At 37.7% G+C, this 14,705-nt stretch overlaps 1 protein-coding gene across 2 annotated transcripts in view; it reads left to right on the top strand.

Moving 5' to 3' along the window:
* Positions 1-14,705, top strand: part of TTN (titin) — a 307,719-nt gene that overhangs the window by 233,534 nt on the left and 59,480 nt on the right. For both annotated transcript variants that reach the window (XM_065560805.1, XM_065560804.1), the window contains 23 exons: positions 783-1,212; positions 1,806-2,114; positions 2,538-2,686; positions 2,776-2,808; positions 2,899-3,028; positions 3,123-3,422; positions 3,511-3,828; positions 3,941-4,237; positions 4,346-4,645; positions 5,220-5,534; positions 5,631-5,779; positions 6,846-6,996; positions 7,084-7,365; positions 7,469-7,771; positions 7,862-8,164; positions 8,277-8,558; positions 9,085-9,384; positions 9,476-9,778; positions 9,869-10,177; positions 10,264-10,545; positions 10,812-11,111; positions 11,269-11,562; positions 11,659-14,625. In XM_065560805.1, the coding sequence (XP_065416877.1) occupies positions 783-1,212; positions 1,806-2,114; positions 2,538-2,686; positions 2,776-2,808; positions 2,899-3,028; positions 3,123-3,422; positions 3,511-3,828; positions 3,941-4,237; positions 4,346-4,645; positions 5,220-5,534; positions 5,631-5,779; positions 6,846-6,996; positions 7,084-7,365; positions 7,469-7,771; positions 7,862-8,164; positions 8,277-8,558; positions 9,085-9,384; positions 9,476-9,778; positions 9,869-10,177; positions 10,264-10,545; positions 10,812-11,111; positions 11,269-11,562; positions 11,659-14,625 (8,806 nt within the window). The remainder of the gene's footprint in view (positions 1-782; positions 1,213-1,805; positions 2,115-2,537; positions 2,687-2,775; positions 2,809-2,898; positions 3,029-3,122; positions 3,423-3,510; positions 3,829-3,940; positions 4,238-4,345; positions 4,646-5,219; positions 5,535-5,630; positions 5,780-6,845; positions 6,997-7,083; positions 7,366-7,468; positions 7,772-7,861; positions 8,165-8,276; positions 8,559-9,084; positions 9,385-9,475; positions 9,779-9,868; positions 10,178-10,263; positions 10,546-10,811; positions 11,112-11,268; positions 11,563-11,658; positions 14,626-14,705) is intronic.

Here is a 14,705-nt window from a genome sequence, read left to right as displayed (position 1 = left end):
TTCCTTAAATCCCCAAAAGAAAATAATATTTTCAGTTATGTCATTTATTTTATAAAGAAATTAATATCTGAGTTAAGGAGACATATCCCTTTTGTGTCTTTTAGGTTAATTTATATCAGAAATATAATTTTGTATTTAGATAGTAAGGGTGATCACAATTTCATATCACCCAGTAAAGATACAGTAGCTGACAAGTTATGTCATTTTGAAAAAAATCACTATACAGATATTTTAAGTCCAGTGGTTTTTTTTATTAATTGTTTTTCCAGTTTTGCTTTTGGATTCTTATAAGCATCTCAGTGAGGATTCATTCTCACCCTCCATTAAAACTTAATCATACTGGTATATCTCACAGTAATTCTCACTAACTTAAGACACTGACAAAAGTATGTGACCACTTGGTATTTTGGTCAATTTTGTTAGGTTTTTTGCTTACCCTGCTGTTCTGACCTGCTGCTGTACCTCTTAGTAGCACTACCCTCCAGCTTCCCTCCAGTATATTGCCTTCTTGCTGAAAGGGCAAACAGCCCAAATGGTAGGGACAAATAAGGGTGTTGATATCTGCACTTACCCCAAAGACCAAGAGCATTATGACATTCTCATTCTCTCTTGGCTCTGTGTGCATGATATACGAGTCTCTGTGGTGCAGCATATAGAGCTACATGTAGCCATTCATTGGGATAACTAAGGAAGAATTTAATTAAACAGCATCAAAAGAGGGAAAATTTAACATATGCTTATTTTGGAAACAGTCATTTATTAATTTAAATCTTGTTTTTCAGGTGTGGAAACTTGCAACAAATGGTGAATACCAGTTTAGAGTCAGGGCAGTAAACAAATATGGGACAAGTGATGAGTGCCTCTCAGAGAAAGTGGTCATTAAGGATCCGTATGGCCTTCCTGGACCTCCTGGAAAACCAAAAGTTTTAGATCGCACTAGGTCATCAATGCTGGTGACTTGGGAGCCTCCTTTGGACAATGGTGGAGCCCCAATCACTGGGTATTGGTTGGAGAAGAGAGAGGTCGGAGGCGTCTATTGGTCACGTGTTAACAGAGCTCCAGTAACCAAGCCAGTAATGAAAGGGCTGGAATTTAATGTCTTGCGGTTAATTGAAGGCGTTGAATACCAGTTTAGAGCCATGGCTGTAAATATTGCTGGAATTGGCCCTCCCAGTGAACCATCAGATCCCGCTTTAGCAGCAGATCCTATATGTAAGTATACTGTTTTTATGAGTTGCTTTAAAGGTTATAATACATAAAAACTACATTCTGAAAGCCTTATTGATGTTGAATTCAATGGGACTAGACTGATGAAATGTTTGTAATGCTATTCTGTTGTCAGTGTAATGATTTTCTGATTAACTATTAATTATTTTTATTTTAGTTCAGATAATTAATTTTGAACTCACTTGCCATACTTTTACATCAGTTTAACTCCAATGACTTCAATGGAATACTCGTTTAAGCTGGTGTAAGCAAGTTCAGAATTAGTGATTTATTTTTCTTTGTTGTTAAATATTATTACAGTAGACTAATGTTTATATTTTTTGCTTTGTGTATGTATAATTGTTATATGTGTTGTAAATATACAAAACATGTATAACAATTTCACATATGGTATATGTCATATACATAACATGTTAGTAAATATACATATTTGCAGTATTCTCAATTTTTAATGCCATTCTTTTTGACAAATGTATAGAAAAATACTACTTTTGCTGACATTACAGCATTTTAAAATGTAAAATTGAAAATACATAGACACTAACTCCCAGCCAAAACTTTTTGCATTTTCTTACAAGTTGTACCTGGTGCACCATCATGCCCAGAGGTCACAGATAGAACCAAATCCACTATATCTCTTAAATGGAAACCTCCACAAAAAGATGGTGGCAGTCCTATAAAAGGATATATTGTTGAAATGCAAGAAGAAGGTAGTACTGACTGGAAGAAGGTGAATGAACCAGACAAACTATTCCCTACTTGCAAATGTGTTGTACCCAGCTTGAAAGAACTTAGAAAGTACAGATTTAGAGTGAAAGCTGTAAATGCTGCTGGGGAATCTGAACCAAGTCTTCCAACATCAGAAATACCTGTCAAGGAAATTCTAGGTAAGAGTCTTGGAATTAATTTAGATATTTAGTGATAAATCCTAACCCTTTGCTGTGCATATGCATTTAGAGACAAAGAGGGGTAAAGACTAAGTTCAAACAGCAGGGCCCCCATGGTAGACCTAGTCCAGTACACAGAATTATGTAAGAACATCAACAAAGAAGCTGTAAATCTAAGAAAGTGACCTGGTGACCATGAATAGGATATGATCAACCAGAAATCTGACAAGTGTTACAACCAGACATAAAGGGCACGTTGTGCCCAATGATAAAGTAACAGCAACAAGTGCCACACAGAGCATTGGGGGCCTTCTGATATATACTGTGCATGCTTTGGAATGTATCATGAGGTTTTAGTCCATAGTGGCTGAATTTTAATTTCAATAACTCATCTGACAATTGTATTTGTAAATCTTTTTGCAGAGGAACCAGAAGTTTTTATTGATATTGGAGCACAAGATTTTCTCTCTGTTCGTTCTGGTACAACAATTAAAATACCAGCCATTATAAAGGGGCGTCCAGTTCCAAAAACATCTTGGGAATTTGAAGGAGAAGCCAAGAAGGCAATAAAGGTTATTAAAAGATCTAATTACGTTCCAAATCTGTTGCTAACTATTGAAAGAAATCTCTGTTATGTTTACTTTTTCTTCTTTATTTATAGGATGGAGTCAATAATATACCTGAAGATGCTCAGGTAATGTAAAAAAAATAAATTGTTTCTATATTGCTAAATTCTTCATGTTGTAATTATTTATAATCAATATATATCTCTTTTTATTTGCAGCTGGAAGTAACCGATACTACTTCAGTAATTACTATCCCGGAATGTAACAGAGGCCATTCTGGAAGATACAGTATTACAGCAAAGAATAAAGCAGGACAGAAAACTGTAAATGTTAGAGTTAACGTCCTTGGTATGTCATATACATGTTGGAGTATTCATATAGCATTTTTCATTTTTCTAGGTATTTATCTAAAACTACTTCTGTTGTGCTTTTATACTAACAGATGTGCCAGGGCCACCAAAAGACCTGAAAGTGAGTGATATAACAAGATGTAGTTGCAAACTTTCATGGAAGATGCCAGACAATGATGGTGGAGACAGAATCAAAGGCTATGTTATAGAGAAGAGGACTGTTGAAGGGAAGGCCTGGACAAAAGTTAATCCAGATTGTGGAAGCACTTCCTTCGTTGTACCTGATCTCATAGCTGGGCAACAATATTTCTTCCGTGTACGCGCAGAAAACCGTTTTGGTATTGGGCCACCTGCAGACACAATCCAACGGACCACAGCCAGGGATCCAATCCGTAAGTTAAATCAAAGTGGAACATCTCCTTTGATAACCAAATGCTACTATAATGTCAGTTGATTCCAATTTTTATTTGATTTTTAAAGATCCTCCTGATCCACCTATCAAACTCAAGATCGGGCTTGTAACTAAAAACACTGTTAGCTTGACATGGAAACCTCCAAAGAATGATGGTGGTGCCCCGGTTACACATTATAATATTGAGTGTCTTCGCTGGGATCGTACTGGGGAAGGGAAAGAGTCTTGGAAACAGTGCAATAGACGTGATGTAGAGGAAACAAAGTTTACTGTTGAGGACCTGAAAGAAGGTGAAGAATATGAATTCAGGGTCAAAGCTGTAAATGAAGCAGGTCCCAGCAGACCATCTGCTACAGTTGGCCCAATTGTTGTCAAAGACCAAACATGTAAGTACTGAACAATTCTGGAAAACAGAACATTTCATTATACGATTTTACAAGTATATCTGCTTTTGTATCCCTTTTAATGGCAATTTATGTTTTTTGTGTTTCATACTAGGTCCACCATCAATTGAACTCAAAGAATTTATGGAGGTTGAGGAGGGAACAGATATTAACATTGTAGCCAAGATAAAGGGTGTGCCATTCCCCACATTAACGTGGTTTAAAGCTACTCCAAAGAAACCCGATGACAAAACACCAGTACTGTATGATCAACATGTCAATAAGGTTGTGAGCGAAGATACTTGCACCTTATTGATCCAACAGTCTCGCAGAAGAGATACAGGCTTGTACACTTTAACTGCTATAAATAATCTGGGAACTGCTTCAAAGGAGATGAGGCTGAATGTTCTTGGTAAATATCCAGGGCTTTTGTACAATTGCATGTGTTGATTCTGTGAATGTGATACTTTATTTTAAATGTATAATAATGCATTCATAATTCTTAAAATTTAACTTTCAGGACGTCCTGGACCACCAGAGGGACCCATTAAATTTGAATCCATTTCAACTGATCAGATGACCTTGTCTTGGCTTCCTCCTAAAGATGATGGTGGTTCTAAGATTACAAACTATGTTATTGAAAAAAGGGAAGCTAATAGAAGAACATGGGTACCTGTTACCAACGAGCCAAAGGAATGCATCTTCACCGTGCCCAAATTGCTGGAAGGCCATGAATATGTGTTCCGCATCATGGCACAAAATAAATTTGGCATTGGGGAGCCTCTTGATAGTGAACCACAAACAGCAAGAAACCTTTTCAGTAAGTATGATATTGTGTTCAAATGTTAGTTGTTCTCATGCTTTGTGGTGACTTTGACAAAGCAGAGCCTAAGAATCAGCTAATCTATTATGCAAAGCTGTAAATTCCAATTGCTTTTATCTTGCCCACATATTTGAAATTTCTAGAATAGCTTGAAAGATTTTTACAATAGATATCCTGTTAGGTAATTAATGGTTAAAATTTTAATGTTTTGTCTCTTTTCTTTGCTATATCTTAAAATACAACTATATCTGGTTTTATTGAAACTGGACTGGATCATATAGTTATATTTGGGGTAATATTGACCTTACCATTATGGAAGAGTTATTTTCCTAACTTGAGTTATGGAAAAAGACAATAAAGAATAAGGGAGTTAGCTTCTTAGTTGCTGGTCTAACAGAGAGGGAATGCTAGGTCTGAGAAAAGAAGACTATATTACAAACATTTTCCTACACACACTGGCCACAGAAAGGTACACAGAAGGCAAGTGAATGTTAACCTTGACAGTTAAATGAGGCACAGACATTTAATAGTTTAACATTTTGTTACAAAATTTGTGTAACTTTTTTTCCAGGTGTTCCTGGACCATGCGACAAGCCAACAGTTAGCAGCATAACACATGACTCAATGATTGTCAACTGGGAGGAACCTGAATATGATGGAGGCTCTCCTGTAACAGGTTACTGGCTGGAGCGCAAAGAGACCACTGGAAAGAGATGGACAAGGGTTAACCGTGATCCCATCAAACCTATGACACTAGGCGTTTCTTACAAAGTAACTGGTCTTATTGAAAGTTCAGAATATCAGTTCCGTGTATTGGCTATTAATGCAGCTGGTGTTGGTCCACCAAGCATGCCATCTGACCCAGCAATTGCTAGAGACCCTATTGGTAAATATGTTAAATTTATATTTTTCAAATTGAAAATGTTCCATTGAGAAGAAAAAATGTATTGTTATAATGTAATGCTATGGTATTATTTTCCAGCCCCCCCTGGTCCACCTATTCCAAAAGTTACTGACTGGACAAAGTCATCTGTTGATCTGGAATGGGCTCCACCATTAAAGGATGGTGGTTCTAAGATCACTGGTTACATAGTTGAATATAAAGAGGAAGGAAAGGAAGAATGGGAAAAGGTAGGTGAAATACTATTATAGGATCTGGGTTTCCTCTATCTTTAAACAAAATTTGTCACTAATGTATATTTGTACACATTCTCATTACACTAACTATATGGTATACATTATCATGTCTTCTTTGTACAATAATTATCTTCATAGTTTTAAAATATATGGCCAAATTTAAAGTTAATATTTGCTACACTGTGGTGTCTAAGATACCTCAGTATTTTCCTAAACTCAGGTTCTCTAAACTTCACAGGTATGTTTATAGTTATCAATAAAGGAGCAGAAGGTTCATGTGAAAGTGGATATTAGGTACAAAAGTAAAGGAGCCAATAGAATGTCAGATTATTCCTAGTTATTTTGCAAACAATGCTTCCACATTTTCCTACTGCTTTTCAATAATACATTACTGAAAATCTCACTGGTGCATACAGAACAGAAGTTAATGTTTCCAAACCAGCAATTTGGCCATAAATACATGCCACTTGTCCAGTTTGCCTACTTTTGCACCTCTTCACACATTTGATATAAGCCAAATGCAGCCCCAACCTGTGCATAAAATCCATGTAAACAGGCTATGCACAAGAGATCCAGAAAGGAGCAAAGGAGAGGGATTTTTTCCCACTTTTCCTCCTTTCACCTCCAAACTGGCATTTTAGTGTACAGCAACCCTATGCAGCCATTTGTCTGCCTCAGATCATGGACTCTGTTGTAACTGCTATGGTTCCTTTATGACTCCCTACTTGGAGGAATTGTTCAAACTGATGAATCTGCATAATAGTAGATCTCCAAGTCACTCTCCTGCATTTCCATTTCCCTATATTCCTCTCACAATGTTCCCTTCAATCCGCATATCATTCATATGCACCGGGGATGTCCTGAATGACTTCTCTGTGGAATGCCCATTCCCTGTATTTGAATAGTGCTGGTGTTGCTGCATTTAGAGCCTGCTGTACTTGTGGATGTCGGACAGTTATACCATAACAGTTGTTTCATATACATGAGTGTCACCAATAGCCAATTCTTTTGTGGTGTTTGTGATTTTTTGATATTGACTGATGTTATAATCTTTCTCCAGGTAAAAGATAGAGAAATAAGAGGAACCAAGTTTGTTGTGGCAGGATTAAAAGAAGGAAGTTTCTACAGATTTAGAGTTAGAGCAATAAATGCTGCTGGTATTGGAGAGCCCGGAGAAGTTACAGAAGTTATTGAAATGAAGGATAGAATTGGTATTTATAATTTTTATTTTAAACATTTTTACCAATCAAAGTGAACAAACAGAACATATATTGAATCATTTTGTTTATTTCTTACAGTCCCCCCTGATCTTCACTTGGATGCTAGTGTCAGGGACAGAATTGTTGTTCATGCTGGGGGAGTGATCCGGATCATAGCTTATGTCTCAGGAAAGCCACCTCCAACAGTCACCTGGAGCAGGGATGAAAGAGCTTTACCAGAAGAAGCTAAAATTGAAGAAACAGCCATCAGCTCTTCTATGGTTATTAAGAACTGCAAGAGAAGTCACCAAGGCCTGTACACTCTTTTTGCCAAAAATGCAGGTGGAGAACGGAAGAAGACTATTATTGTTGATGTGTTAGGTAAATCGGAAGTTCAGAATTTGCATACAATTTTGTTCTTGAAATATGGTTTCATAAAATCCAGTACATGAAACTAAATATATACTTTTTCTTTCCATCTTAGATGTACCAGGGCCAGTTGGTGTTCCATTCCTTACTGAGAACCTAACCAATGACTCTTGCAAACTGACATGGTTTTCTCCAGAGGATGATGGTGGTTCTCCTATCACCAACTATATTATTGAAAAGCGTGAAGCTGACCGTAAAGCTTGGACCCCAGTAACCTATACAGTCACAAGACAGAATGCTACTGTTCAAGGACTGATTGAAGGCAAGGCATACTTTTTCCGAATTGCACCTGAGAATATTATTGGCATGGGCCCATTCGTTGAGACAACAAAAGAGCTTGTCATCACAGAACCAATATGTAAGTACATTTTTGTTTTATGAACGATTGTAATAGAAGAGAGATCAGCAAAAAAAATGTATTCACCACATTGTTTATGTTTATTTACAGCTGTACCAGAGCGTCCAGAAGATCTGGAGGTAAAAGCAGTTACCAAGGATTCTGTTACATTGACTTGGAACCCACCTAAATATAATGGAGGTTCCGACATAACCATGTATGTCCTAGAAAGCCGTCTCATTGGAAAAGAGAAATTCCACAGAGTTACAAAGGAGAAAATGCTTGATCGGAAATACACTGTTGAAGGACTGAAAGAAGGTGACACTTATGAATATCGTGTGAGTGCTTGCAATATTGTGGGACAAGGAAAACCATCTTTCTGCACAAAACCAATCACATGCAAGGATGAAATTGGTATGGGTCTACTTTCCATATTTCAGGTTGAAAACAAACAAGTACATTTTTGGGTATATAATTTTTTTATTAATATTGTTACTTACCTTTTTTTCCCAATGATATCTTTTAGCTCCTCCAACACTTGAACTTGATTGTAGAGACAAGCTAATTGTTCGGGTTGGTGAAGCCTTCAGCCTTACTGGACATTACTCAGGGAAGCCTGCGCCAAAGGTGACTTGGTTAAAGGATGAAATTACAGTTAAAGAAGATAAGCGCACAAAGATTCAGACCACTCCAACAACCCTTTGCTTGGGGATATTAAAATCTATCCGAGAAGATTCAGGCAAATATTGTGTGATCATAGAGAACAGCTCCGGATCAAGAAAAGGCCTTTGTCAAGTCAGTGTTGTTGGTAAGTGTAACTGAGCCATAATAATGTTTTGCTTTTAATAATAATTAGAACTGATCAAATAGAAGAAAGCTTGAATATTAAAGTGAGTGATTTATAGAAATATTGTGAATTCACTCCTTTATTATTTGTGATATGTTATTCATTGATTTTGAGTATTCAGTTAACTGCTGGTTTAAGTTTATTTACAATGAATAATTTGACACACTCCAATAATAATATTTTGTACTATTTTAGCAAATTTCAATGCAAGATGATAAAGCACTTAGTAAGCATTAATTAATTAAGCCCAATAAGATAGGTATTAGTCTCCTTTTACAGATGGGTAAACTAAAGGAAAGTGATTTGTTCAATATCACATAGTGAGAGAACAGCAGAGCCAAGAATAGAATGTTGGTGTCCTGATTCCCAGTTCTTTGTTATAGCCATTAGGCCACACCTTTCATTCCAAGTTATATTTACAGTAGAGTAATGACACTGTTCAATCTGTGTATTGTTGGATTTTTCTGTTCATTGTTTCTTTTAACAGATCGTCCTCAGCCTCCAGTAGGTCCAGTTATTTTTGATGAAGTTCATAAAGATCATATGATCGTCTCCTGGAAACCTCCACTAGATGATGGTGGCAGTGAAATTACAAATTATATTATTGAGAAGAAAGATGCACACAGGGATCTCTGGATGCCAGTAACATCTGCCAGTGTCAAGACAACGTGCAAAATTCCTAAATTGCTTGAGGGAAAAGAGTATGTTGTACGAATTTATGCTGAAAATCTTTATGGCATAAGTGATCCTCTAGTATCTGATGAAATGAAGGCCAAGGATCGTTTCAGTATGTTATTTATTTGCTACTTTATTTTAATAATTTAACCATCAGAAAGCTTGTTATACTATAAATTCATTTAAAAATATTATTTCTTCAGGTGTTCCTGCTGCGCCAGAGCAACCCATCATTAAAGATGTTACCAAAAATTCTGCCTTAGTAATTTGGAACAGACCACATGATGGAGGCAAGCCAATAACTACTTATATTTTGGAAAAGAAGGAAACAATGTCTAATCGATGGGCCAGAGTCACCAAAGATCCGATTTTCCCAGAAACTCAGTTCAGGGTACCTGATCTCCTTGAAGGCTGTGAATATGAATTCCGTGTATCAGCAGCAAATGAAATTGGTGTTGGTGATCCTAGCCCACCATCAAAGCCAGTCTTCGCTAAAGATCCAATTGGTAAAGTATAAAACAAAATCCATTCATATTCTGTGTGTTCCTGAAAATCTTTTTCAGATAGGTTTTAATGGTTTCTGATTTTTTTAACAGTCAAACCAAGTCCACCTATTAACCCTGAAGCAGTGGATAAAACTAAAAACTCAGTTGATTTGTCTTGGCAACCACCACGTCATGATGGCAAAGGCAAGATCATTGGCTATCTTGTTGAGTATCAGAAAGTTGGAGATGAAGATTGGAAGAAGGCCAATCTTACAGCAGACTCCTGCCCTGAAACAAAATACAAGGTCACTGGTCTTACTGAGGGTTTGACCTATAAGTTCAGAGTCATGGCAGTCAATGCAGCAGGTGAATCAGAACCAGCTTATGTTCCTGATCCAATAGAAGTAAAGGACAGGCTTGGTAAGTGAAATAAACTCAGATAAGTTTATGAATAAAAGATATTGTCAAAATGTGCTTGTTTACTAAAACTGGAATCTTTCTCCCAGAACCTCCAGAGCTGATACTTGATGCTAATATGGCACGGGAGCAACACATAAAAGCTGGAAATACACTAAGACTTAGTGCTGTAATTAAAGGAATTCCATTCCCAAAAGTGTCATGGAAGAAAGAAGGACAAGAGGTTTCACCCAAAGCAGATATTGAGGTTACAGGAGTTGGCAGTAAGCTGGAAATTCGTAACACTGTCCATGAAGATGGTGGAATCTACTCTTTGACTGTTGAGAATCCAGTTGGTTCAAAGACTGTTTCAGTAAAAGTCATTGTACTAGGTATTTATTTTTGGTCTTTGTTTATACTGTATGCTTTTTATTATTTTATTGGAAATCAAAGAAATTGGATATCCAGAGAACAAATGAATAATTTCAATGCAGAAATAATCAATAATAAAGCAACATAATATAAGAGCTTTATGAGAAAAGGACTGTAAATGACAAGCAGTACTTTTAGTAAAAACTTCTTTCTATTGAAATGTGCTAAATTTTGTAAAATTAGTTTTGTTTATTAAATAAATATTCTGTACTTTTAAAAAAAATAGATAAACCTGGCCCACCTAGAAATCTGCAAGTAAGTGAAGTTAGAAAAGATTCTTGCTATCTCACTTGGAAGGAACCAGAGGATAATGGTGGGTCTGTCATTACCAACTATGTGGTGGAAAAGAAAGATGTGGCTGCTGCCCAGTGGGTACCCGTCTCATCATCCTCCAAGAAACACAGTCATCTGGCTAAACATCTTATGGAAGGCACTCAGTATCTCTTCCGTGTTGCTGCTGAGAACCAGTATGGGCGAGGTCCATATGTTGACTGTCTCAAGCCAATCAAGGCTATGGACCCACTATGTAAGTATTTTTCATTGATGACTTTTGTTTTGTTTTGAGTCTTTTTTGAACTTTGATTAACTGATCTTGTTAGTACAAATACAATATAGAGTATGTGTGTGTTGGTGGGGCGTAGGTTGTTCACCCTATTAAACTTCTTGTTTTTTGCTTTTAAAAGATCCTCCAGGGCCACCAAAGAATCTGCACCATGTAGATGTTGACAAAACAGAAGTTTCCCTTGTTTGGAATAGGCCAGATCGTGATGGTGGTGCTGAAATCAATGGATATTTGGTGGAGTATCAAGAAGAAGGTGCAGAGGAATGGATTAAGTTCAAGACTGTACCCATGCTAGAGTGTGTTGTTACTGGTCTACAGCAAGGAAAGACTTACAAATTCCGTGTGAAAGCACAGAATATCGTGGGTCTTAGTCTTCCAGATACAACTATACCAATAGAGTGTCAAGAAAAACTAGGTACTTTCTTAATTTGTATGATTTTTTTCATTTCTTACTTTTAGTGTTCCCCATGAAAAAATCATATTGTAATTTCTATATTTTTTCTAATTTCAGTATCTCCATATGTGGAACTAGATGTGAAGTTAATTGAAGGTCTTGTTGTTAAAGCTGGTAGCACAGTCAGACTTCCTGCAATCATGAGAGGTGTACCTGTGCCCACTGCAAAATGGGTAACTGATGGAAATGAAATTAAAACAGAAGGCAACTACAAAATTGATACTGACAGTTATTCAACAGTACTTACCATTAAAGACTGTGTAAGAAAAGATACTGGAGAATATCTTCTCACAGTGTCTAATGCAGCTGGCAGCAAAACTGTTGGTCTTCATCTTACTGTTTTGGATGTTCCTGGTCCACCCACTGGTCCCATTAATATTCTTGAAGTCACACCAGAACACATGATTATTTCCTGGCGTCCTCCTAAAGATGATGGTGGAAGCCCTGTGCTGAACTACATTGTTGAGAAGCGAGAATCCAAGAAAGAAGCTTGGGGAGTGGTCTGTTCAGGAATCAATCAAACAAAACTTAAGGTTCCACGTCTACAGAAAGGTTGTGAATATATTTTCCGTGTCCGTGCAGAGAATAAGATAGGCATTGGTGCACCCCTCGATTCAACGCCAACAGTTGCTAAACATATGTTTGATCCACCATCCCCACCTGGTAAACCAGTGGTTTCAGATATTACAGAAAATGCTGCAACAGTGTCTTGGACCCTACCAAAATCCGATGGTGGAAGTCCAATAACTGGATACATTCTTGAACGTCGGGAAATATCTGGCAAATGGGTACGTGTCAACAAGACACCAGTGCTTCAACTGAAGTTCAGAGCCACCGGTCTCTTTGAGGGCAACACATATGAATTCCGAGTTTTTGCAGAAAACATGGTTGGCATAAGCCCACCATCCCCAGTTTCTGACCCAATAAAAGTTTCTCGCCCTATCAGACCACCTGGACCTCCCATTAATCCAAAACTAAAAGACAAGACCAGAGAAACAGCTGACCTGGTGTGGACAAAGCCTCTCAAAGATGGTGGCAGCCCTATTTTGGGATATGTTGTGGAATGTCAGAAAACTGGAACTACACAGTGGAATAGGATTAATAAAGATGAACTCATTCAACAGTGTGCCTTCAGGGTACCTGGGCTAATTGAAGGAAATGAATATAGATTCCGTATAAAAGCTGCTAACATCGTTGGAGAAGGAGAGCCCAGAGAACTGCCAGAAACTGTTCTTGTAAAGGATATTCTTTCTCCTCCAGAAATAGATCTAGATGTGACCTGTCGTGACTTAATCACCATCAGAGTAGGCCAAACAATCCATATTACTGGTAGAGTAAAAGGCAGACCAGACCCTGACATAACATGGTCTAAGGATGGCAAAGTATTAGTCCAAGACAAGCGTGTTCAGATGGTTCATGAATGCCCTCGTATTGACCTGCAGGTGAAAGAAGCCACAAGAGACGATCATGGCAAATACATCATTTCAGCAAAGAACAGCAGTGGACATGCTCAAGGATTTGCCCTTGTTAATGTACTTGACAGACCCGGACCATGCCAGAACTTGAAGATAAGCTATGTTACAAAAGATTCTTGTATGCTCACTTGGGAAAACCCAGTAGATAACGGCGGGTCAGAAATTACAAATTACATAGTAGAGTATCGTCAGCCAAACCAGAAAGGATGGTCAATTCTCTCTTCTGATATTACCAAACGATTAATAAAGGCAAATCTCATAGAAAACCATGAATACTTCTTCAGAGTTTGTGCAGAGAACAAAGTAGGGCCAGGCCCTGTCATTGAGACCAAGACTCCTATCCTTGCTATTAATCCTGTTGATAGGCCTGGTCCACCAGAAAACCTTCACATTGCAGAAACAGGAAAGACATTTGTGTATCTGAAATGGAGAAGACCAGATTATGATGGTGGAAGCCCCAATTTATCTTATCATGTTGAAAGAAAACTGAAGGATTCAGATGAATGGGAAAGGGTGCACAAAGGCAGTATTAAGGAAACACACTACATGGTTGATAAATGCATTGAAAATAAAATATATCAATTCAGAGTTCAGACCAAGAATGAGGGAGGTGAAAGTGACTGGGTGAAGACAAGTGAAGTTGTTGTGAAGGAAGAACTGCAAAAACCAGTCCTTGATCTGAAGTTAAGTGGTGTGCTAACTGTAAAAGCAGGTGACTCCATTAGACTTGAGGCAGGACTTAAAGGCAAGCCCCAACCAGAAGTGGTATGGACAAAGGACAGAGACGCCACAGATTTAACCAAATCTCCAAGAGTCACAATTGAAACAACTTCTAATTCATCTAAATTTGTTCTCACAAAATCTAAGCGTAGTGATGGTGGTAAATATGTGATTACTGCAACTAATGCAGCTGGTAGTTTTGTAGCTTATGCTACCGTTAATGTTTTGGATAAACCTGGTCCTGTAAGAAATTTGAAGATCTCTGACATTTCAAGTGATAGGTGTACTGTCAACTGGGACCCACCTGAAGATGATGGTGGTTGTGAAATACAAAATTACATCTTAGAAAAATGTGAGAGCAAGCGTATGGTTTGGTCTACGTACTCTGCTGCTGTTCTAACAAATCATGCAAATGTGACACGCCTCATAGAAGGCAATGAGTATATCTTCAGGGTTCGTGCAGAGAATAAGATGGGCACTGGCCCCCCAACAGAAACAAAACCAATTATTGCAAAAACAAAGTATGACAGACCTGGCCGTCCTGATCCTCCCGAAGTCACTAAAGTCAGTAAAAATGAGATGACCGTAGTTTGGAACCCACCAGAATATGATGGTGGCAAATCAATTACAGGATATATATTAGAGAAGAAAGAAAAACGAGCATTAAGATGGGTTCCTGTTACTAAGAGTGCAATCCCAGAGAGACGCAAGAAGGTTACAGATCTCATTCCAGGACATGAATACCAATTCCGTGTCAAGGCTGAAAATGAAATTGGTCTTGGAGAACCAAGCTTGCCATCGAGACCGGTAGTGGCAAAAGACCCAATAGGTACTGTAGTGATATATTTTACTGTTATTAAAATAAAACATTAAATTAACAGGTTGCTTAGTTGCTCAGATGTATTCTTA

Source organism: Chrysemys picta, chromosome 11, assembly GCF_011386835.1.
Source record: "Chrysemys picta bellii isolate R12L10 chromosome 11, ASM1138683v2, whole genome shotgun sequence".
Lineage (NCBI taxonomy): Eukaryota > Metazoa > Chordata > Testudines > Emydidae > Chrysemys > Chrysemys picta.
Note: the sequence above shows the minus strand (reverse complement) of the source record. Positions and strands in the feature narration are given on the sequence as shown.